Source organism: Agelaius phoeniceus, chromosome 1 (genome assembly GCF_051311805.1).
Source record: "Agelaius phoeniceus isolate bAgePho1 chromosome 1, bAgePho1.hap1, whole genome shotgun sequence".
Lineage (NCBI taxonomy): Eukaryota > Metazoa > Chordata > Aves > Passeriformes > Icteridae > Agelaius > Agelaius phoeniceus.
The window spans coordinates 108,685,764-108,711,317 of NC_135265.1; the positions used below are offsets into that span (position 1 = coordinate 108,685,764).

Below are 25,554 nucleotides of genomic sequence, written 5' to 3' on the forward strand. Positions count from 1 at the left end.
GTTTTCAACTTTTCTAAGAATTTTCCATAATAGCATCCACCAATCTGTGCACCAAACAAGTGAAAAAAAAACCAAAAGTAGGACTCTCATTAAAAGTACTTTTTAAAGCAAATTTTAAGAACCAGCATCTATGTTGCTGATACCTGCCTTCGGGTAATGTTTGAAACTCTGCTGAAAATCAAGTATGTAAATCAGTGTTCTCAACAACTTCTATGGTGTTCTACAGAATTTTCCAAGCTGAGAGTTTCCACTGCTGCTACAGCAAAACCCACAGACATTTGGAAAAAAACAACTCTTAAAAATAAGGTACTGCAGAAATAAAACTCTAAAAGCAGTATATATAAATTAGAAGCAAACTTTCCAACACAGTTAATCCCCTATAGACTGTTGAAGACATTCTAACAAGTATGTAGGAAAAGAACAATAAAATAAGAAAAACAACTAACAGAACATTAAGAAATCCACTTTTTATACTACAGCTTAACTGTTCCCCAAAGAGGGGAAGGGCTGTTCTGCCATCTTATGAAGGAAAGAAAGGAGAAGACTTGTATTCTGAGGTTTCAACATCCAGTTAGGAATTTAGCAACCTAAAATCTTTATGTCCACATATAGAAAAGCATGAACTTTGTTGTCTTTTGCTTCTCAGGTCTCTTTTAAACATGGGTAAGATTTTTTAGATTATTTAGATCTCAAGTGTCTTGGAGAGCCTGACTCACTACTAAGAAGTTTTACCCAAATTATGTATTTTTAAGATGCTGTAGTAATGAATGGAGAAATTATTTATGTTTGGAGACACAAAAAGAGCAAGAATAAAGAGCAATTGCTTTGTTTCTATGTACCCTCACATTTATGCTCCAATGAAGTTGCAGAGAAGCTCAGTAACACACAGAGAAGGCAGTACAATATAGCAAACCATCTGCAGATAACTCCATCTCAGTTTTCTGCTCTTTGGTTTTATAAGGAGTCGCAAAAATACTTTACACTTCATTATTTCTATAGCACCTATGAGCAAAGTGTATTCTGTTTTGTTATGTCAACCAACCAACCATTAAACTACCAGAAGTTAAATCTTTTAATATCTTACAATATCTTTTCAGTTCTGCAGGCTCCATACATAAAGCAAGGGTGTGGGAGAACAAACCCTGCAATTATTAGCCAGAAGGAACAAGGCATACTTCTGTCTGCCAACCTCTAACTCTTGCATCACTTGCCATGCTATTATACATCACTAATGTGATTTTTTTTGTATATAAAAAGTTAAAAACAAGGCTGAAGCTATATAATGCTTTATAAGGAATAAACACTTTCCTTCAGTAAGCATGACAAGATAATGAACTATAACCACTTGTACACAAAAATAGTAAAAATAAACAAATCACTGAGCAGTTTTAAGTTATGGATGCACCAGAGCAGAGAAAATAAACCATGAACAATTTGTGCTAAACCCAAGCTGATCTGGAAAAGAAAGCCAAAAAAGTTGGAAAAAAGTTTTCCATCTCTCACCTACAACCAAAAAGAAACTCTCTTCACAGCACCCCGGGATCCTACTGGATATCCAGGTCAAAGGGACAAGAAAGAGTGTAAAATACAACAGTGTGTATAGTGTGTATATGTGTGTTTGTGTGTATTATCTTAGATTTACTATCAGAATGAATTGTCCTGTGCAACAAACCAGGGCTTTATGATGACATTACTTTGGACAGCACTCAAGGTTACATACAAGAGCCGTGCTTTGTATCTTTGACCACTAATAAGAGCATAATTTTTATTCCCACTCTGATTATTGGTATAAACGGGCTCCTTTTTTACTGCAGCTTATATTGTAAACATTTGTTTTTTAAGTCTTTTTTGGTACAAAAGAACATCTTAGCAATAAATCAAAACAACATTACCTCCAAAAAGGAGGGAGTTTGAGGCTCTTGGGTGCAGATAAGAAAAGCAAAGGAAGTTAATGCATTTCAGCTAACTTGCTCTTCTTTATTTATTCATGCCTATTGGTTCTCAATATTTTCCTTCTCCTTATTATATATAGCTTCTGGAATTAAAATTATAAGAAAAGAACATTCTGCCTGAGGGATTGCAAGAGAAATGTGAGAACAAAAAGAAACAATGAATCTGTCAAGCTCAGATAAAAAGAATACTTAAAGAATTATGGGTGGTAGTTGGATATTGCACAGAAAATTTAACTTTTTTTTTTTTTTGGGATGGTATTTCCTTGATAATAAGAAGTATCTGTAGTCATGTCAAATTGATGTGTTAACACAAATTAATATCTCTCACACTGCTTTTCCCACTGTCTTTACTCCAGTCTTTAGAACAATCTTTCTTACAATTGTGCACTTTATCACTCAAGTACGTAGAAAACATGAACAAATCCATAAATCTTTATAAGAGACTCAAAAAACTCCCATCAAAAATGCATCTACTTTGCTTTTGAGAATGAAAGGCAACAAAAACGGAAATAGAACATGGCAAAAACTTATATGCAGAAAGGTCCAGACTCTATGAGGACTCTTAATATACCAGATGCAAAATGTTCAAATATTAATATTAAACCTGAGAAGTAAACATAAAATACAGATCTGTGATAGGTAAAGAAGAAGATATCAAGTTTATAATACAGCTTTTGGTTAGACCACTGTGATCGGCATTACTACCTTTAATATAAACAACACTGAAACATCTCCAACCACATCTTTGTGGGAATGGATGCTGAAATAGAAGACTGTAACCTTTGTATACATTCCTAGCTTAAATGGTTAGTGAACTATAAATTGTATTTTCCCACTTCATTTGGCTCTTAAATATGTAAATACTCAAGTTATATACAACTGCCTTGCAGATATTGACATAATACTTATTGAAAATTTATAAATTGTGAATTTATTAGATGTAAGTTTTTTAGTTCAATGTTTAATTTATTGTTTTAATTACATATTCAATATTACTTAATATTTTAAATCAATATTTATTGAGGGTGTTTTTTTTTATTTTTTTAATTTTGCTTTATAAAGCCAAATATAAAGGACATAGAGACCCAGAAAATTTAAGACAGTGAAGGGACTTGGCTTCTAAATGCAGTAAACTAAATACTCATACTGACTGATTGATAAGTTATAAATCTTAAACTAAGATAAATCAGGAAGTATTCTTATAGTTTTGATTTTACACAACACCTGTCTGCTTTGCAACCAGAGCTTCTGAACCTGAATGCAGTGACCACTGCCATTTACAAGAAATCATTTTATCTGACTTGACAATACATTTTGATAATACAAATGAATTGGCTAAAAGAATTTTGTAAGTGATGAAACAAGAGCATAAATCTTGAGGAGTGGCAAAATTCTATCTAAGGACTAAATTCTTAATTACAAGGACTTTTAGAGTTACTAAGAAGGAGTGGAATAAAGAGAACTTCATCCCTCTGTAAGGAATGTTCTCTTGCCTTTGTAAGGAAAGGTCTCAAAGCACAACAGACATGGCACAAGCTTTCGTTGAACCTGAAGTGCTGCGTCTCTGTCAGCACAGGATTCTAATACCAGAAGAAGCCTTCAAAGTAGGACCTAGCACCACCTCTGCTTTGAAGACAGGGAACTAGGGCATAAGTTTTCTTTATTATTTTCTTAAGAAATCATTGGCAAACTCAGACAGAACATGTTATCTTCCATCATATCTAGGATCTTGAATAAGAGATTGCTCCTTCTCCCCCAGGAAAGGGAAGCAAAAGAGTTTGATGCCATGAACCTCTGATTTTCCTGTTTACCAGGTAAGTGTATTACATGTAAAGGAAAAGCCATCCACCTCCATGAAACAGAAAGAATCTTCCTCAATGTATTATGGCTGAAAGAGGGTGCAACACAACATATAACACTTCTACTTGCAGCATTTTATGCAGCAGGTCTTTTTTCCATTATTTTTCTTTTATATTCACAGAACAGTATCTGCACTTTGTTGATCAGCACCTGAACTGGTTTTTCAAAAGGATCTTAAAATGTTAACTAGAACTTGGTTTCTAGTGGGATTGAGTTAACTTTCTTCCTGGAGACTGGTACAGTGCTGTGTTTTGGATTTAGTATGAGAATGATGTTGTATAAACACTGGTGTTTTCATTTGTTGCAAAGGAGTGTTTATACTAAGGCAAGGACTTTTCAGCTTCTCATGCTATGACAGCAAGAGGGCTGCAGGGGCAGAAGTTCATAGAAGACACAGCCAGGACACTGGGCCAAAGGGATATTCCATACCACGTGGTGTCCTGCCCAGTACATAAACCAAGGGGAAAGCTGGCTGGGGGTCACTACATGGGACCTGTCTGGGCATCGGTGAGCAGGGCGTGAGCAATCACATTGCGCATCACTTCTGCATATTCTGTTTCTTTCATCAGTATTATTATTTTCTTCCTTTTCTGGCCCATTACACTGTCTTTATCTCAACCCTCAAGTTTTCCCACCTCTGCTTCTCTGATTCTCTCCCTCATCCTGCTGTGGGGTGGAGTGGGCTGCGTGGTGTTTGGTTTCTGTCTGGGGTTATACCAGGACAGAACTACACAACATACAGAGGGTTAACTAAGCTCAAGAACCACAGAAGAACCTGGCAAACCTTTGCAGTTTTATATAGCCTAGTAATATGAAACCTCTTTCTATTCTTGGCTAGATTTCCTTCACACACCCTCTTAAAAAAGTTTATAGAGAGAGAACACAAACCGTAGTACCTCGAAGGGGTGTTCTCAAGGCTAATTTTAGGCAGTGGAAACCAGCCTCTTTCTAGACTTTCTCTTAGGCCTGTAGAAAGACTGTGACTCCATAGAAGATGGTCAGAAATGGATATTTAAAGTGGATTTGTAATTATAAACATGAAAAAAAACGAAAGAGCAAAAGCCCTGTTGAAACCAGTCACACACCTGCACCTGTACCTGCCTGCTCACCAGTCATTTTTAGCTTCATCCAGACAAGTGTTCCTGTTCCTCCCAGTCTGTCCACACCCCAAACAACAAATATTATGAGCTCTCTTCCCCAGCCTTAATCTAAACCAGTGTGTGAGTCCAGCCCCACTGAGTAAAGACTGAGAACTGATGTTATCTTGCAGGACAAAAAGGAAGATAACCACTCTCCACTAACCACTCTGGTCAGGAAGATCAGTCTACCAACCCCAACATTTCTTTTCAACTCCCTCCTACACATCTTGTCTTCTTTCTTTTCCTGTATTTCATGATTCACATCCCTAGGCTTAAGATGCAAATATTGAATGGAAATATTTTTACATCTTCTTTGATGAATCTCCATACATAATTTATAAAGCCTTACATAAATTCTCTTAGACCAACACAAATCTTCTCCCTTATTCATGTATCACCATCATGGTTTAACAGGGCATGGAAGATCTTGATCTTCTGCAATTAAATTCACGGTTAAAGGACTTCACAACCACAATCTACTAATGTTTGAGGCTAAAATAATACAGCAAAGGTCCATTAAAAAGAAAAAATAAATAAATCTGTAGGACCTGTAAGACTAGCAGCACATACCTGAGCAGGAAGAGGAGCGCCACCCACTACAGAATATTTATTTGATCATCCAGAGTCACTTTGTAATTCTGTAATCCAGGGCTAAAAGCATTCATCAAAAGTATCTTGCTGGCAACAGCCATATCATGTCCAGTATCATGTGGGAACACGTTACAATGAGTTATTGCTCAAATCCAAAATACCTCAAACTTTTCAGACTAAAAGTGAGCTATGGAAGTGGTCTTATTTGCTTAAAGCATGAAAAGCATAACACTGAAGTAAGTTGACATTACCCTCATTTCCATAACCCACTGCAGCTACTGACTGACATTTTGCAAGTTAAGCAAGAGAGGAGTCAAATTCATACTGGCATTTCTACTGTCAGGCAAAAAAGTGTGAAGCGTGCATAAACCTGCAGTCCCATCTATGCTTGTCAATGTACCCCTGAGAAGCAAGTGCATAATGTCTCTTTCTCCTCCTATCCCTTTGCATTGCACATAGAGAAGGCATGATGCTCTGTATCTTTTCAAATCATGTTTTATATTCAAGAGTGAGCCTTTACTGTTTCAGAACAGTGCCCACTAGGACAGGCTGTTTGATGGAAACCATCAGGCTAGAAATCTCCCTCAAAACAGTTGACATGTGTTCAGGCAGCAGCCACACTTGTGTTATTAAACAAACAAAATATCTGAACTTTTTTGGCAGAGCTATTCAGCAGCTTGACATATGCATTACTGCACCTCCTAACCGGATGGTGACCAAAAATAGACTTCTTGGTGAACTCTTCCTCCTAGAAAGTTTACTCTTGAAGGAGGATATATTTTGCTACAAACACAAGGTTCCTCCAAACAACAAATGCATAAAAGAAAGCAATAACAGAATGAGATGGGTTATATTGCTTTTGGAAAGCTTTAAAATATTTGATTAGAACTGCTTTGGAGATTATTCAATCTCTGACAGAATGCTGTCTTTTTCTACTTTCAGGAATTGAATTATAATGAAATGTGACCTCTATCTAACAATTCCAACAAAAGACAGCACAGTTTCTATCAGAAAATATAAATTATTAGAATTAAAATAAAAGCCTCAATGGTTTAATAAAGGATGGAAAAAACTTGATTTCTACATCAAACTCTCCAACTCATGCTTCAAGAAACTGCACAGGCAGACTTTGCTCACAAAATTCTGAGGACATTTCATCTCAAATCAAGATTTAATCAATTGATGTTGCAAGGTCTCTTCGTGAGAAATCATTCTTTAAAGGACAGACTGCAAAATATTTGCTAATAGTCTATGAAGTACTGTAGCTAATTAAAGAAAGTACATTTGTCAAATAAATTAAGTGATACATTATCATTTGCTTTCTCAGTAATCTATAATGCATCTCCAATATATCAGCATGAGTTAAAGGGGCCTTTGTTACAGCTAGTAAAAACCTCAATTACTCTTCTAAAGAAGAATCTGACATTCTATTTTTTATCCATTCTTAACAGGACTCTATACTTAAGCTATATATCATATAGTTCTTTGAATCAAAAAGTTACTTCAAAAGCAAAGTCAGATATTAAACAAAATAATTTTTATTTTATTAATTTTTTTCTCTGAAATAAACAAGAAATAGCCTTATTTTTTATTTGCATTTAGTTTCTACTTTGATAAAATTATACTTTCCACTGAAAATCATTCTGAAGGTTTTCAAATTAACTCAACTTTAAGCTATTTCATCATTATTCTTCTGGGGTAAAACCCCCAAACATATCCTTACAAAATTATTTAAAATGTCTTTACTACATTTTTCTTTTTTTTTTCAACCATAAACTCTTGCCAGGAAAATAAGTGAATTTTTTAAAGAAAGCAAATGTAGGTGATTGCATCTATTTAGTGTTTACGTAATTTCTCCTAGAGCCTTTCTTTGGACCACCTAGCTTGTGGGGCTTTTAAAAAGTCATTAGAGCTAAATTGCTTGAAATTAGTAAAGTTATTTTTCCCATTCATGCATCTGTCTCAGCTGAGAAAAATCATTCAACAGTGAGCACTTGACAGCACAGCCACTTTCCCCATTAATTGTCGACTAAGACAAGAAAATTGAATTTTTGTCTGCTGAAGTTGAGGCAGTGGTTTCATGGGTAGAACAGCCTCAGCTGCTGTCAGCTGCTCAGTTTCTCTAAGCTGCAGAAGTGCACTGGCATACCTCTACCTGCTGATGACAGACAGCTCTTCTGAGACGGAATGGCAGCAGGTTAGCTCCTCCAAGCAATCCACAGGGCAATGGCCATGGCTTCACAAACACTGCCTAATTGTTATTCTGCTCCCAAAGGTGTTGCAGCTGATTGATGCGCTCAAATTTCATTCTAGATAGTGAGAAAAACCCCAAGCTATCACACAATTCTATTTGCTATCCTTACCCAGCAAACGTTTTGCCCAGCTCAGACTGTCAGGTCCATTTCTAATCACTGTAAAAGTAACATTAAGTAAATGTGGCATTTGGAACACTTGATGCTTTATACAAAAAAAGCAGAAATCTTCACTTATTCTTCACTTCCTCTCAATCTTAGGCACTAAGAGATGCATATTTTGTCAAATGTATGGAGAAAATATACATCTAATAAAAAACGAATCATTTTAGTCATGTTACTGACCTGACTGGCAGAGGAGTTTGCTTGTTACTCATTTTAAAAGAATGCTAAATTTTATCTTATGAAGAAAGTCCTTAATACCTAAGCCTCTCTCCCCTCAAACATCTATCAGAGCTCTGATCTGCTCTAATCAAAATTTCTCTTCTTGAAAGACAGTTTATTTACACATGTGCAAAGTCAATCCCAGAACATTCATGAGTACAGTTAAATAGATGTCCCTTTCCCTCTTACAAAAAAAAAATATTGGAAAACAACATTCTTCAATTTACTATCAACACTTTGATAGGTACAAAGCTGAAGTGATACAATCAATCATTTCTGATTAGTTTTTGACAAAGAGAAGCACAGAAAAGTGCCAAAACCATAAAAAAAGTAGCCAGGATGTTCTGCTGAGCCATTCGTCCATTAGTCACTTTTTAATTTTATGATCAGTAAATAACATTCTTACAGGGACAGAAAGTGGAAAACTTTTTTTTAGTGATTCAATGATAACACACTCTGGAAAATATTTCCATAGAATTGAAGAGCATCATGGGAAAAATGCTTCCAGTAGTATCCAGTATTCAAGCTGGATTTCTCATCAGAGGAATCTCAAAGGAAAGGCATCAGTTAAGACAACACTGTACAAACTGATGGAAAAAGGAATAATTCAGGGCTACTGAACACACCTCCAATCTAGGAGGCCTCTAAATTATAAAACACAAAAGGCAAAGAAAATTCTCAAAATTACTATTATAAACTTCTCAAGTTTATAGTCTACTCCAAACACTGTTTGCAGAGCCAATATACAAAGCTGGAGAGACCTTTGAACCTGACCATATTGCTTCTTTTTGTCTGCCACAGAAAATTGGATTCCTAAGCCTCTGCTTGAGCTGCCTAAAGGTAGAAGTGACCTGATATGTCCTATGTGACAGAGGGTGATCACCTTCCTACCATACTTGTTTGGCTCAAGTAGCATTTCTCTTGGAAACTTACAACTTTCGGGTCTCTGTCAGTCTGAATGCCTCCCCTCATTGGTATTCACAGCAGTCTAAGGCTAAGTCATTACATCCTATAAACATTCCTCATTTTAAAATAGTATTTATGATCCACTTGATTACACTGTCTTCCTATTCAGAAAAGAAAACTCAGAGCAGTGTGGTTTGGGCTTTTCTCTTGGACTCAACTTGTTGAATGTCACACCACCAAAACTATTTTGACTCCTCTTCAGGCTCTGCCTTCCCTCCTCTCCACCATCCCTCGTTCCCCACCTCACAGCATCACACCATCACAAGGCCTCCACATACAAATGTTTACTGTCACTTTGGATGTTTAGACATAAGATTAGACCTCACTCCCCCACAACAAATATTTTGTTTTATTAGTAACTGGAAAACACTCCTAGACAGGTACAGTTTCAAGTGAACATTTTTGATAATACAGTATTTGGCATTGCATCAAATGCAAACATAATTATTTGCTCAGTTTTATGGCTCTTTATTGAAAAACAAAATGTGACTGTCTGTAGCAATGGAACTACCTGGAACATTACCTCTATGGCACAAGCACTGTTGTGCAAGTGCAATATCACATCAGAGGAGAACATCAAAAGACAAAGACTATTTAGGGAAAAAAAAAAGCAGGAACAGACACTTGGGTACTTTCAATTGGTCAAACTTCAATATTCCTCACACACACAAAAAATCTTTATTAATTCTACTGATTCTCTGAAGCACAGATCTTTTTCGCTAAGGATTATCTTGAGGAAGATTTAAATTGCACTATAAAAGGAGATACTATTCCTACAAATCCAGCCATTTAAAATCTCTACAAATTGCACCCGCGTTAGCTGCTTCCAGATATTTGGAGGGCAAGAAAAGAAATATCAGTGAGAACCAGAGTTCTGGAAAAACCTGAAATGTCAGAAGTTTTTTCAAGGCAAAAGCACATTTGTGGCCAGGTTACTCATAGTGAATGGCTGACTGTGTGATCCCAGCCTTCTTTAGATGGTGTCACCAGAGAATGATTTTATGATAGAGAGTTTAACTAATGATTGATATGTGAGAAACAACATACTTAAAGGACAAAAATATTTTAGTAATAGGAACTGCCAAGCAGTAGTCTGAGAAAAGTAAAACATAATCATGAAAATATAAACATGTACAACAAATATGTAATAATAAAAAGTAACTTTAGCATATTTCTTGTAACAGAAGTCATAACAGAAGTCATGACAGAAGTCATAACAGAAGTTAGAATTAAACATCGATGGCATGCTCTCCTTTCTTATCATCAAGGTTCCAGAAACCATTTGCTTTACTCTGCCATTTTTTATCAGTTGCTCTTGTTTTTCTATGGCTTAGCTCAGGGGATACACAGTAACAAAGCACATTTGTTAGTGAATGTGTCAGCTTCAAGAAACACATTGAACAGAATGAACAAATGGTTTTGATCATTTATGTGGTCTTTGGCCCTTATGGAGAGACAAAACCAAAAAGATGTTGTTCTACCAGCTCTAGAGGTAGACATTCTGGCAGCCCTCTGACCCGGGTAAAATACCTGGTCCTCAGCCCCAAATTAAAACTGAAAGGACAGCAAAGTTTTGCAAATAAACATCTGACCTCCCCCAAGTAATTAATATGATTGCCTTAAGTGGATACTGGTCCACATGGATTAGATCTTTTAAAATATCAAGATTAATTTCCAATTTTCCAGAAAATAATTTAGTAATTTGTGTGTGCATTGGTCATCACAGACTAGACTTTGCTTAAACTGCTTCCCAACTGTCATTGAACTGTATTTTATTTACAGAATATTAATACAAGCTGTCCAATATGCACATTTTATTAGCTGGAGAGTCAAGGCTGAGTCTTCTTTCCAAGAATACCTTGAACCCACCTGTCAGTCACAGCATCTGGCAGCTTTATCTGCATTATATTTATATGTACCTCAGTCCTAAACCTGATGCCAATAGAGTTTTTTTATATTGCATAATCAATCATAACTCAAGTGGTAGCACACCTCAGCTATTTGCAGATTAATTCCACCAGAAAGAAATTTCTGCTTAAAGGTTAAATAAATCATGAAGTATTTATACCTCACTGCAACTACCTCAGCCTACGTAAGCCCAGTCTCATCCGCCTGTTCATCTTCAAAATAGGCACACTGAAGTGGAAAGATTGCAACAGAAAAGAAGCAGAGTGAAATTAATTTTGCCATCTGTAAGAGGATAAAGCAAATAAAAAAAAATCCCCAAAGTCTGCATTATTTGTTGTTTTTCACATATACTTTGTGCTGGCCCCCATCCAATGAAAGTAATTTGAAATCCAGGAGCAAAGCCAGGGGTTTTTCTGAGATGTTTTTCATTGTCTTCTACCTGCCATCAGACTGCAATAGCAAATCCTTAACATAAAATTGCACAGAGGAAGAAGAAAACTCATCAAATACTCACTGGGAAAAAAAAAATAGTGTTTTTTTCTACAGTTTGTTGCTTCATTGGATATAATTTAATCAGGGGCCAGTCAGCTAACTCTCACTCTGATGATTCTGATCCTACAAGTAACTTCTTTAGTGATTAAGAGTCTATTCATATCCAATGGACTTTATTAGTGCATTAATTATTCAGCAGCTCCCACAGCAAAAGAGTAAAAAAGATAAAAACATATCCAAATAAATTCCCATCCCTGTACCAGCCTGCCTGAGCTGCTTCTTTCCTTCCCATCACAGAACATTACAGATTTGGTTATTCACCAGTGTCAGAATTTTACATATTTGATGACCTCTTTGAGGACTGCTGGTAGGTAGAAAAGGTTAGAGAACTTGAGAATCTTATATTCCCACAGAAATTTCAGTTTCTAAGGAGAACAAATATCTGTCACCTCTATTAACAACTGTCCTGTAGAGCTACTTGGCTTGAGAATTTCCAAATAGTTTATAAATCAAGCTGAAGTTCATAAGGAGTCTTGATTCATTGGCCCAACATCAAGAACAGAAGTGCTTCCTGGAAAATGCTCCATAATTCTTGACTGCAGGTACAGAATCATCTTAAAGCAATGACATTTAATGAATTATATGCATAATGTTTGAAGTAACAGGCTGCATTTTCCACACAATTCAAATACCATGACCTGTGTTAACAGATGGTTCCCTGTTAGTTCTCAGTAGTGGACAAGGCATACTGTGCATTAATGGCTATTTAATGAGAGCAAGAAGGAGACAGAAACAAAGAAAAATAAATTAATGCATCTATGTATTTTCCTAATTTTTATTGCTAGAATTAATTCAAAAAGTGTAGTGTGAATATACTGTAGGCATTTTTTTAATGCAATAACACCATTACAACAGATTCCACTGAATTATTTGGCCACTAAGTGTTCTTCCAGGAATAAAAAATGATTTTACACAGACAAGTGGACCAGAAAGTGAAATTCTATTTACCCAGTTCTATTAAGCTTTTGCTAACTAAAGATCCTTCTCCTCTGCCATTGTTGTAAGGCCAAAGTCAAAGTAACCTCTCATGACATACACTTCTGAAAAACAGAAACATTATGGGGGTATGGCAACAATTCTGGAACAACTGTTTTCCACTCTTCCCAGGAGGAGCCAGCTCTTTTAAAAAAATTAAGCAAGAATATAAAGTATAATCAAAACTATCTTGGCAAACAACATTTGCTATAATTATTATTTCCTGTTGGACATATTTTCTTTTCTTAGCAGAGCTATTTTGTGGATGAATGGCAAAGCATCAGGCACTGATATTTTCCTGTTTAACACAACAGAATGTTTCCAGCTGCAGCTAGCAGAACTCACGCACCACATCTCCCTAGCTGACCATAATCAAAACCAAACACCTCCAAACCCTCATTTCTCCTGCATATAATTTACTGAGAGGCAATATGCCCACACCCAGGGCCCAACAACACGAATAAGCAACCCCAAGTTCACTTGAGCTGATCCTAAGCGCATGCTTGTATTAGGCCTAGATTATAACACATCTGTCAAAGAAAGTATTGCAGACTTCTAACAGCTTCTTCCTCCATCTCTGCCCTCACACATGTACACAAAGCTGTGCAAGTTCTTCTATTGTTGGACTATACTTAGTACTGAAATTACCTGCTCCATTCCAATCACATTAAATATAAAATCAGTTAACACCTTGTCTAACACTGGCATACACCCACAGTGAAATTTAATATTGGCTCTGATTATTCTCAACCTTTGGCTGTTGATCTTCAGTTATTTTCTGGATGTTACCCAGTGCCTATGACATCCAGAAGACATTCCCTGATGTGACTGTCAAAATTTGTGGCTTTAAGCCACAAATTTTAACCAATCTGTTATGTTCTAAGCCAATGAATTTCTTCGCTAAGAGACAAGTTTTGCCTCGCTATCACTGTTACTTAAGAAAGTCAAATTTCCAAAGCCAATGACTTTCTTAAGAGGTCCTCCCCTCCTTCTCCCTTCATTGTCTGCTTGGCTCATAAGATTTTTTTGTCCATGGGAAATGAACTCCTTGCAACCATTGACTCAACACTGTATCCCATCCCTGCCATTCCAGGAGTTTCTGTGCTTCAGCATCCCTGAACAACAACAAAAATACCCCAGCCAACCAACAAACCAATCAAAAAACTCAACCAAGCAAAAAGGAAATATTGTTCATTTAGAAAAACCTGACATTGACCAGTCTTATTTGCTTGTTTTTAATTAGAATATTATGGGACTGTAAACATGAAAATTATTATTACCATTGTCCAGAAAAAAAAAAGTCTATCATTCCCCAAATATTTTGATAGCTCATGTCATTTTCCCTTGTAGATGGTGCCAAGAGACCAAATCTGTGCCTTCTCAGCCTGATTTTGCTAGAGCTATGTGCTGTGAATTCCTGGCAGTATTGTGCGATAGAAAGCTGAGTGGTCAATATAAACAAAACTATTTGAAACAACAAAGCTCTGAGGGACAAATTCCACTTCTAGCACACAGGTTTCACACAGGTTTAATAGAGGTCAATGATAGTCTTGGATGTTGTTACCATGGGGAGGCTCTGAAGTGATAAGGAAACAATTGTTTTTGGTGATTTGAGTGGAACTGGGAGGGGAGTGAGAGCTCCTAAAGAGCTACTGTGGGCAATAGTATTTTCTAGGCTGCACTTGCTGCCAAGTATGGCTTTTCAGACTTTCCAGTATAGGATGCTGCTGCTGCACCTCTTCACTAAAACAAGATTAAACCAAACAAAATCCAAAGCCAATGGATGTGTGTGATATTCCATTCCCTATCACTTTACATCAAGTGAGGCTCATACTTGCCTGGGAACGGTTTCATCTGTATACAGGGCAGTGCTTAAAATACAGCATATTTTTCAGTTTTCCTGAGTAATGAATATTTACTGTTTTACAAAAAACAGAATCTTCAAGCTGATTTGATGATTGACCCTGACTTTCAACAGAAATGAGCAAATTTGGGAGTTTTGGAAAGGGCTTGCCTGTTTGTTTATTTTAGATTTTGTTGTTTTTTAAACATTTGATAGCACCCAGCTAGCCCTCCCTTCTTTGTGGCTGCAGACAGCAACATTCCCTCCCACACATATAGCCACAAGGCTCAAGGTTGAAGGAGCTGAGAAGAAAAACACTGTATGCTGATGTGTCATGCATCTTCCCAGTTTCAAACTGACAGATAGGAAATGTCTTGCACGGGAATACTGTAGAATGTAGAAACATTCTTTTTCTTTGAATATGCTATTAATATAAATTAAAAAAAAATACAAGAAGTAAGACAGTTGTCTGAAGAAATAGGGACCCAAACTTAAAAGCCCAGCCAATATTCATGCTGATGTGAAATAATGATTACCTTTAAAAATAAAAAAGAACCAAAAATAATACCAGTTTCTTCCACATTAAAAAAAAAAAAAAAAAAGACATTAAAGGTACTTCTCTTCTTCCTTGAACCTTTTGCTCCTTGACACAAATCATGTTTTTTTCTAGCTAAATCATACACATCACCTGTCAGACATTAACCCCTTGTACACTAAAATGGCTCCCTTTACTTGAAACCTCTCAGCCTCCTGATCTTTAAATGCTTGTTTCACGCATTGCAAGATGATCCAGAAGTATCCCAAATTAATAGCAATAACCTGTTTGCAGTAAGACCAAATGAGTAAAATGAAAGAGACAGAAATGAAGGCTCTAGAGTGTGAATACAAAAAAATTCTTCCATATAAACTCATCTCCATGTACCCCAGTAGCTGACTGTGGTTAGAAGATAGGTTTCCATCTAAAATATTTCTCCTACCAGGAGTCTCTATGCCCACAAAAAAAAAAAAAAAAGAAAATAAAGGGGATACTTTAAATAATATATATCTATGCATACCTATATGTATAGACTCACCCTTAAAATAAACATTAGAACTTCTAATTTAATTCCAGTAAGAAACCAAAGCTTTTCCTTGGAATTTTGCAGAGACCACATCACATGTTTTAACAGGTCTGTTTGCAATCAAGTGACATATCAAAGCAGTTCAGCATCAGACACAGAGGTAAGCAGCAACTTAAATGTACTCCAGCATCAACCACTTGCTCCTCTGAAAATGTGCACTGCACATAAGGAAAATGGAACAAGCCAGGAAAAGATAAACATTCATCTTTTCATCATAATTCCTAGGTAGTCATATGAGGAGCAGCTGAGGGAATTGGGTTTGTTTATCCTGGAGAAAAGGAGGCTCAGGGGAGACCTTATCACTCTCTACAGCTCCCTGAAAGGAGGGTGTAGCACATTTCTTCTCCCAGGCAACCAGTGACAGAATTAGAGAACATGGCCGCAAGCTGTACCAGGGGCATTCAGGCTGGACATCAGGAAGAATTTATCCATGGAAGGGTATTTTAGAATTGGAACTGACTGCCCAGGCAGGTGGTGAAGTCATCTTGGAGGTGTTCAAGAAAGACTGGACATGGCACTAAATGCTGTGGTTTAGCTGATAATGTGGTTATTAGTCAAAGTCAAACTTGATGATCTTATAAGTCTTTACCAAACTTAATGATTCTAGGATCTTAATTTTTTTCTACTGTTATATCAAAATGATGATTTGCAAGGTGAAAAATACCTCTCCACCCTTCTTGCTCTGTAAGACTGTATGTTTGTCTTAAATGGTACTGCATCATACAGTCCATGCCCAGAAGAGACAAGACTGCAGGGCTGTAATGCCCAAATGACAAGCTTTTTTAAGGAAAGGAACTGAAGAATTGTCTTGAACCAAATGTTACTAAAAGCAGTAACAATGGTGGACAATAACTGAAAACTAACCACTTCACTCAATCACAGCACATCTGTAAGAAAATTTAAAAAAAGTTGGAAAACAAACCAAAACTCATATATCATGTTAAAAAAAAGAAAAAGCATAGCTACTTAAAAAGAAAGAATGACTGCTAAGGACTCTGTAAAATCACATTTCCAAACATCAGCCAGATATTCCGCTCTGAGGGTCTGACTAACTGGAAAACAGCATGAAGAGCACCAGTTACATATTTTCTATCCAATTCAAAAGAGCATTTTGAAAACAGCATTACTGTTACTCAGCCTTTCCAGGAAGAAGGATACCCCAATTCATAAGTGTTTCACTAATTAAGCCAAAAAGCCCTACAGGGGTAACTACAATTCAGATTTTGAAGTGAATTTGGTTACATGCCCATAGATACAAGAAAGGTACAGAATCCTCTTCTTAAAGCTGTGTTTGAAAACAGGCAAGAAAGAGTATATTCAGATGTCCTTAGTATAATTAAGGTATGTGCTGCACCTTTCTAGAAGTAGATCTCTGTGGCCAGGGTATGAACAAGGTTGTGTGGGATGTTCAAAGTTTACACACAATAATACATGGAATGTCATCAGCTACCACTCAAACATGAAAATGAATATATAGCTATGAGGAGCTCCAAAACCTCATCCCATTTAGTTTGCTTTACACCACCAGAAGGGGGTAGCTGGAATTTCTTCTAAAGTAGAAGGATCTATAAAATTAAATGGGATTTAGCTATAGGAATGATAAAAGTAAAATGAACAAAATGCAAGATGAAAATGACTGAATGAAAAAATGAATGAAATGGTTGCTAAACAGCCAGACCTGGGAAGAATATCCTCAGAAATAGATAAATAGAGCCTTAAGTCTTATAAAAATTTGAAATTTTAGCTTTTTTTTTTTTTTTTCTTAAAGCTTCTGGGGTTTGAAACTGCAGAAGACAGGATGAGACTCTACAATCAATAGCTCAGGAAACCATCTTGTCTTGTATTCAACTTTTACTTGTGTTTTTAAACTATTATGGTTTAAGTAAATATCAATTTACACCTGTTTCTTATTAGCTTTTCTCCTGAAAAAGAAATTGTTCTCCCCCTACAGTTTTCATCTACTGAAAGCTGGGTGTGGAGAAAGGAAATCCATTCTATGTTACAATGGAGAAATTCACCTAATAAAACTTTGTAGCATTTCTGGGATTTCAATACCTGTGTAATTGTTCACCAAACAGCATTTACTGATCCTACTGAATCTTCTTTCTTTTGTGCTTCAGTCCAATAATGTGGCAGATTTAAAAAATAAAACAAAACAAAGAAACAGAAACATTTCACACACAAAACATAGCATATTTCAACCAGAAGGGTAAAACCTAAGTACACCCAGACTCATTAGAGCAGCCTCATTAGTGACTGGGCATTATAAACCTGAAGATTTGTTTGCCGTACCAGTGATGTTCTCCAGCAGACTTAGGAAGACTCCCATAAGTACCCAGGACTTTGACAGCAGAAATATTTCAATCTTACTAGAAGAATTAAATTATTGATAATTAATAACCATTGCTGAGCAGTGTTCTTTTCACCTTTATCTACAAACCTCCTTTCTACAAATATATTACTTTAATGAATTTTATGATGATTGTCTAGAAAAACTATGACTTCCATGAAACAGGTGCCTTTGCAAATCATCACATATGAATGGTTCTTTAAGCCACCATCAATGTTTCTTCACTTAGACAAAGTTTAAATAAAAATCAACCCAGCAAAGCAATAAAGAGTAAATATTATCATGTGTACACACATATTCAATTGCTACTTAGAGTTCTAAGATAAGGAAGAAAGGCACTCCATGGACTCAAAATATCTCACCAGGTTACTAAAGGCCCCAAAAGACCCCCTTAGATTACCAAATCTGGCAAGGTGGGGAAAAAAGCCCACCTGAGTATGCCAAGGAATATGTATAATGGATACAACCCAGATGGCTACAACAGCAGCAGATTAAATTGTGAAAGCTCATGCAAAGAACTGCATGAAAGCCCAAACTTTTTTTAAAATGTGATTTTTATCTGAATTTTTGTTTCTTTACAAGAGGAACACCTGTGGCCTGAGGAATGGGTACAAAGTCTGTGTTGTGAAGCTTTTCAGGACACAAATTGCAGGAAAGCACACTGACTGCAGAAGGATGCCTGGGCAACCACTGATGCTACAGAACTGATACTCTGCAAAGGGAAGGGAAAGCACATGGAAAAATCTCGTTATCCTTAAGGTGAGATACAGAACTTCTGGAAAAGAGGAGATGCAGACTTTTTCACCCTCGGGAGCCAGAAATCTATGGGAGGGCGGTGCAGCGTTTTAATTAGTGGTAAGACTACTCTATTCTAAAGTAGTCCTTAATAATCATGGATTTATTAGTCACACAACACAAAAAAATAATTACACAAACTTTGAGAGAAGGGAAAAAAAAAAGACATGGCAAAACCCCAAACAACAAACCCAGCATACAGTTCTAACCTCAAAGATATTCTCAGATTATTTTGAAGTAATCAGTCACACTAAATCACATCAGTCCACATAAAAAGGAAGAGTTTTAAACTAAAGAATGAGAACCCCTATCTTAAAACTCCAATTCATGTCTTTAATATTTCAGGATTAAATTGTAAGTGTCCTTTATACCCCACAACCCTCTAATTCAGGTAATTCACGGTACAGAACTCAACATAAGCCATGACACCCAGCAGTTTGCTTCATCTGAATAAGATCAACAGTGCTGGAAATTTCTAAGCATGTAACAAATAGTGTTTGCTTCTTAATCAATGCCACAATATTTGATGCTTGCACTGCTTAATGCAAGACCGTGTGGAGAACTGTCAGGTAAAGCTCTGGGTTCCAGCTCAATTCACATTAAGGTTCATTCATGTATGTGAATTTATATACAATGAATATATTTATATATGGAAGTGCTCCATATATACCACATTATCAATGTTGTCAATTAAATTTTCATCCAGATGTAGTCTGTATATATTTATGCTCACACTGGACTACTGACAAGTCTGTTCCCAATTACTCCACTGAGCTGGACTGAAGCTACCCAACAGAAGTAAAGATATATCTTCCTGTCTTTATACACTCCATGCCCAGAGCCAAACCAAGAAACTCCCCTGTTCTCTCTGTCTGCTAATGTCTCTGAAAAGCCATCAGAGAGGACCACCACCTAGCTAGCAGCTGTTTCTTAGACATCTTAAAATGAAAGATTTTCACTTTTTTAAGGCATAGGGATGATAAACATGACTAGAAATATTCTGAAGAGTCCAAGCACAGTGGGAGGGAGCAGAAGACATGGCTGTACTGAGAACTGCATCCAGCTGCTGAGCCTGCAGGTGCATCTGGAGTAGATGGACAGGATGAAAAATTAGAGATGTTTCTGAGCTGGATACATTTGAGTAATGAGGGAAGTTTGTAAAAATAAATCAGAGGAAAACATGCTTGAATAAGATCAGTCTAGAGCAAAATAAGACAAACGGGAATGAAATCACAGTTGAGATCTCAGTGATGTGAACAGGAAGTAGAAATAAGAGACCCAAAAAGAGAGAAAGCAAACTATGAATAAAATCTGGCACTGGATCTAGTGGGAAAAATTATGAACAGCTAGAAGAAGTGGCAATAAGAATGGCAAGTGTGAAAGAAAACAGTCCAACTTTAAAACAGTAGGCCAAAGGTTAATAAGGGAATTGAAAACTACCATATAATTTTCCAGTTCCCCCCCGAAAAAATCTACATCTGGGAATAATTCACACCACAGTTAGAAGAGCCTGAGAAATAAGCATGAACACTACAAACCACAAAAGAGTAAAACTGACTATCTTTTCCACAGATTGTGATTTATAAAGGCTCCGGATATTCAGAAGAATGGGGCAGTAAGGAGCAGCATTTCACAGGTGCAAAACAGATACTTCCCTTAACTCAAACACATCCAACTTTCCATCCCTTCAGCAACCAAACATGAATGCTGTAGGTCTTGAACAGGGCACTGTGGAAGATAAAAATAGTTCTGCCTACAACAAACACTTGTCTCTACAGGCTCTGAGCATGGCAATTGAGGAGCACGAGGTGCACTTTCCATTTCCTAACAGAACTTCACCTCACATGCTCAGCCACTTGCAGATTAAAACTAGCTGTCTTACAGCTGTGCAGCTAGTGAGAGGATTAAAGGAAAACATAAAATCCGTGCAAAGATACTTGTCAGTTTAGGATTCTCCAGATACAGCTCATTCCCAAAAAAGCCACAGTGAACAACATGTGGCAATATGAAAAACAGAGCAGAAGAGGGAAAAAAATTTGCAAAATGCCCATAACTAAACTAATGTATATTGTGAATATGCAAATATGTTCTATTTCATATCAACTCTAAAGCAGCATACAGGAGCGGAGCATTAGAGAATTGTGCCACAGAAGGTTTAGGGGAGATACAGGTGTTTGAAATAAAAAAGAATGGCTCTCTAAATGTTAAATTGGAAGAAGAAGCAAGAGCAGACACCAAAGAATGAGTTTTTCCATGCTCTTGCCAATGTGCATGACCATATACATTCTCTACTGCTACTGTAGAGAATGCCAAAATTCTTTTTTTTTTTTTGGATCTTGATGAAGTGCTGTCACACCAGCAGTCCCGTGAGATAGAAGGGCACTCAAAACTGCAGTCACACTTCAAGCTCACTAACCATTCTGTTATTCTCTGATAGCTTCCATTTTATTAGAGAAATGTTTCCACATGGAAATGACTTATGTGTGCAAGGAGAAGTCTCTCTCCTCAAGAAGATTATAGCAATATATCAAAGAAAACCCCAAAGAAAGCAAGGTTGGCCAAAAGAATAGAGTCTGTCCTAGTTCAACCTTTATTTTATTTTTCCTGTTTCTTTTTAATAGTGGAGAGATACATGCAAAAGAAAGGCATCAAAAAAACTGCAGTGAGAAACCGCAACAAGGAGCACTGCAAGGAAAGAAAGGTTAATTACAGCACAAGAAAAGATGCAAGGAATGTGAAGAATGTCAGCAAGTAAATAAATCAATAATCTACAGTCATCATCTACATTCCTGAACTACCTTGAAAGCAAGGATATCTACCCTAAAAATTCCTGACAACAGTAGAGATTTTCAAGGAAGACCCCCCCCTCTGCTTCATGCTCAGTTTCTGCCAACACCTTTCTGTCAACAACTGATTACAAGGGAACCTTTCCAAAGGGAGCCTGTATTACCTCTTACAACAGTTTTATTAATACAAGCTTGTGAATACTTTGGGACAACCCAGAAAAATTAACAAGCCAGAATTAATGCTGTGATCATTGCACTTAGTTGAAAAAAACCTCAAGGTCATTGTCAAACAACTGCAGAAATGATGCACTATATTTCCCCCTCAACACTGCTCTCTAAAACATACTGGAGCCTAGCAGCTCATGGAATAACAGTCCAAATCAATAAAGCCAGAGACTAATGTGGTTTTACAGATATATTTCTTCACAATGGTATCAACATACTATAAAATAGGAGTTTTACAGAGGAAATGGAAGCTGAGTGAGACAAGAGGATCTGAAAGTCAAGACTCAACAAGCTAGAAACAAACAAAAAACCACTGACAAAAAAACCCCAAGCATATATACCAAACAATCCAGAAAACCCCCCAAAACCCCCAACCAAACCCAACCTTGAAAACAAAACCCTAAACCCCCAATACAAGTATACAGGTAAAATCAAAGATATGCCCTCAATAAAAAGTGGACCTACAGAGCAAATCCATGGAGGACCTTACTGATATTTTGTGGAAGGTGACTGAGCTTCCAGTAGGGGTTGAGGTAAATAACCTGGTTTAGTTTAGTCCATAAGAGAATCTAGATTAAGCTGGAGTTCAACCCAAAACATCACAAATGGGAAACAACAGAAATAAAATTCAGAAGTGTAATACTGAGCCAGCACAAACACAGATTTACCTGAAGTTGCTAGATGACTCTGATGCTATATATAAAAAGATTTCTAAGCCCAGTCTCAAAAAAACAACAACAAAAAAGAAAGGGAAAGGATGATTCCATGAGCACTGCTGCTTAGAAGACCACTTTTGTTGACAAAACACAGCAGTTTTTCTCCAAAAATTACTTTACTACAAAAAATGTATTGTACAAATCCCACAACAAATCATCATTGTGAATAATTTCTAAACTGGACGTGCAGAATGCTTTTGCAACACTTGCTTTTGCAAATGGAGCTGATACAATACAATTAGGAAGCTGGGGGCATCTTTCCATGTGACTGAAGAAATTTCTTAATGAAGTGTAGCAATTAAAACAAGTCTATTTTCAATGCCATTTTACTTCCAAAGTGGGGGTGGGGGAATGGGGACTCAACCTGCAACTGTCCTCAATAGGTTTTATGGTCATCTTAAAATAACAGATGCAACTATATTAATAAAAAAACAAGAGAGAAAGCCTAGTGTACCTGTATGTTGTTCTTCAATCCAAGCTTGCAGATACATGAAGAGGAGTAGACCAGCTACTCCAAACAGCAGTACAGACACGAAGACTTGTCTTAGGTTCATGACCCTACAAGGGGGCTTCTCCTCAGCTTTCAGAAGGACTCATTGCTCACTTTTCTGAAGTCTTCAGCATGCCTGCATCTTCTTGCAGAGATGTCTTCCCCAGAGACACCAACCTGGAATAACAAGAGAGGGAGGTTGTTCTCGTGTTACACTTTTATTCTTCACCAGAGACCGTGTTAACAGCACACTATATACAAGCTGGAACTCTTACAAGCTATTGCTTTCAATGCTTATACTTCTGCTCACAGTCTCAATGTTCTTTCTACCCCCAGATGAGTTCCAAGCAGATGTGTTTCTCAAAGTGGCTGAAAAGACCCTTCCACCTCCAGCAGTGCAAACATCACCTGCTGTCATAACAGAGGGAGGTGATGACCCAAAGGAGGTCACTGGGTGTCACACCAATGCCCCACTCTGCCCACAGACCACCACAGCTGGGAAGCTACAGCAAGCAGCTGGAGCCTTCCAGGTGGCTGGGTCACACTCCAAAAGGCTGCCAGCCCCCTGTGATGGCCAACTCAGCACCTCTGCTTCTGGACTGTATAATCATGTGTCCTTAAGGATGGGTCACCCCACAACACAACCACTCAGCTCACAGAGCCCTGGCATCTGTTCAGCCTGTGCATCGAGGAGTCATACAATGATACCCACCCTCAAATATGAACCCAAGTTGAGTTTTGCAGGATTAGGAAATGTCAGCATAAGATGGTATCAGTAAAACAGCAAAAAAATTAATTAATGGCTCATCTTTTTATTCAGCTCTGATTTGCAATATGGAGAGGGACTTGTCAGGAACTCAATTCTTGCCACAAAGTTTAATGGAAATGAGCTCAACTGTAAAAACTTACCAAAATGATTTCTTTATTGAACAGCAGTGGGCCCAGAGAAAGTGATTTACCTGATACCCTGCATGTGCCACAAAGGGGTCATAAAATTCATTTTATAAAATCAGAACATGGATCACTAGAGGACAGCTCCTTAACCTGAATAAGAATGTGCTCACTTTGAAAGTGCATTATTAGAAGCTGAAGAGCTGTTGTTGAAACTGGCCTGCACAGCAAAAGAAATGCCTTAAAATTCAACATAATGGACACTGTTGTCCGTACATATGACAGAAGTGTATGATTAACTAACACATAGAATTCTAGGAAAGACTCAAGCTTTTAAAGGAATACAGCCAACTGGAAGATATTTGAAAGATAAATCTGTTAAATACACAGAAAAGAAAATGCAGCCACTTAACAGTTTTTCTGAATCATACAAGTACTCCATGTTCCACAAGTTTGTATTTTTTAATAACTCAGCACTGTTACATCTATAATTGCTGAGTTTCTAAAAATACAGTACACATAAAACTTAGCAGGAACTCCCATTAAAAACAGCAGTTGAATGAACGAAGTAATTATGTTAGAGAGATGCAAAAGATTTCAAGAACAACAAAACTGTTCAGGACTTTTCATATGTTTTTCCAATTCCGTGCCATTAAACTATACACTTCTCTTAAGCGCCAACTTGCCTGCAGAAAATGTAAGCCACGGTTTAAATATTAATCATTTTATGTGTAATTGTTCTGTAGAAGACAGATAGCTAGACATTAACAGAATGTAAATGTTCTGTCTCAAGTTTTTTTCTAAGGGTCATGAAGCAACTGGTTCAAACCATGCACATGAAAGGAAGGTGACAGAGGCTTTATTCTTAACCTTGCTCTTTCTACTTTGATTCTACAGAGAGGGAATTTCTTATATGTTATATACAAATACCTGTTTGCAGCTAACGTGATGATGCGTAGGATTGGAAGGAAGCAGTGAAAGTTGGACAAAAACCAAGAAAATGCTTGGGGAATGCTGTGAAATGCTTTTTGTATCGGTGTGGGTAGTGGAGCCTCCTTTCACCCAGATCTTCATTAGCTGTTATCACTGGCACCTTTTTTTTCTTACAGTGCTCTCAGCACTCTCCGACTTGCAGTGCTCTTTATCTATGCTACAAAGTTACTTAGGGCTTTCCACCTAACTTCAGTGCTGCAGCAAATGCACTGTTTGCATGTCTTTAGAAGTCACTCTGCTGATGAGACAGAAGCTTCCCAGCATAAGCAATGCTTCAAGAACCACCAGTCATAGAATCGACGAATACAAACCTCTTCTGTTTCCCACAAACAAAAGCTGTGTTGTTCATATAACAGGACATTGACAGCATCTGGATTAGGAGGAAAAAAAGCAGCAAATAAAAAGATATGAGGGTCTGAATATATTTTTGAAATAAATTAGGGGTACTAGAAAGCAGGAATCAGATTCTTGCTGTTTGGGATTTGCAATTTTCTCTCATAATAAAAAGGTGAGGAATCCAGACACACACAATGACAGTGCATGCTCCCAAATAAGCCCACTTCTGTAATGTTGCTTTCTTCTATCTCTGACTACACAAAGCTCCCATATATTCAGCCCTTCTTTCTGAAAAACAGCATTCTTGAGTGGGCAAGGAAAACCTTCTCAGGCCACATGGACAATGCTGAAAGGAAAGTATCTCACACCACATCTCCATGAACATTTCTGACACTTACAGGCTGGCACTGCTGCTCTCTCCAGCCACTT

The 25,554-nt window shown here is 37.2% G+C and overlaps 1 protein-coding gene across 1 annotated transcript in view; it reads right to left on the bottom strand.

Annotated features, from left to right (window-relative positions):
• CHST9 (carbohydrate sulfotransferase 9) overlaps positions 1–25,154 on the bottom strand; it is an 82,281-nt gene extending 57,127 nt beyond the window's left edge. The window contains exons 1-2 of the mRNA XM_054646578.2: positions 25,101–25,154; positions 22,870–23,082 (exon numbers count right to left, since the gene is read on the bottom strand). Coding sequence (XP_054502553.2) covers positions 22,870–22,969 — 100 coding nt within the window. The 5' untranslated portion in view covers positions 22,970–23,082; positions 25,101–25,154. The remainder of the gene's footprint in view (positions 1–22,869; positions 23,083–25,100) is intronic.
• Between the last annotated feature and the right edge of the window lie 400 nt (positions 25,155–25,554).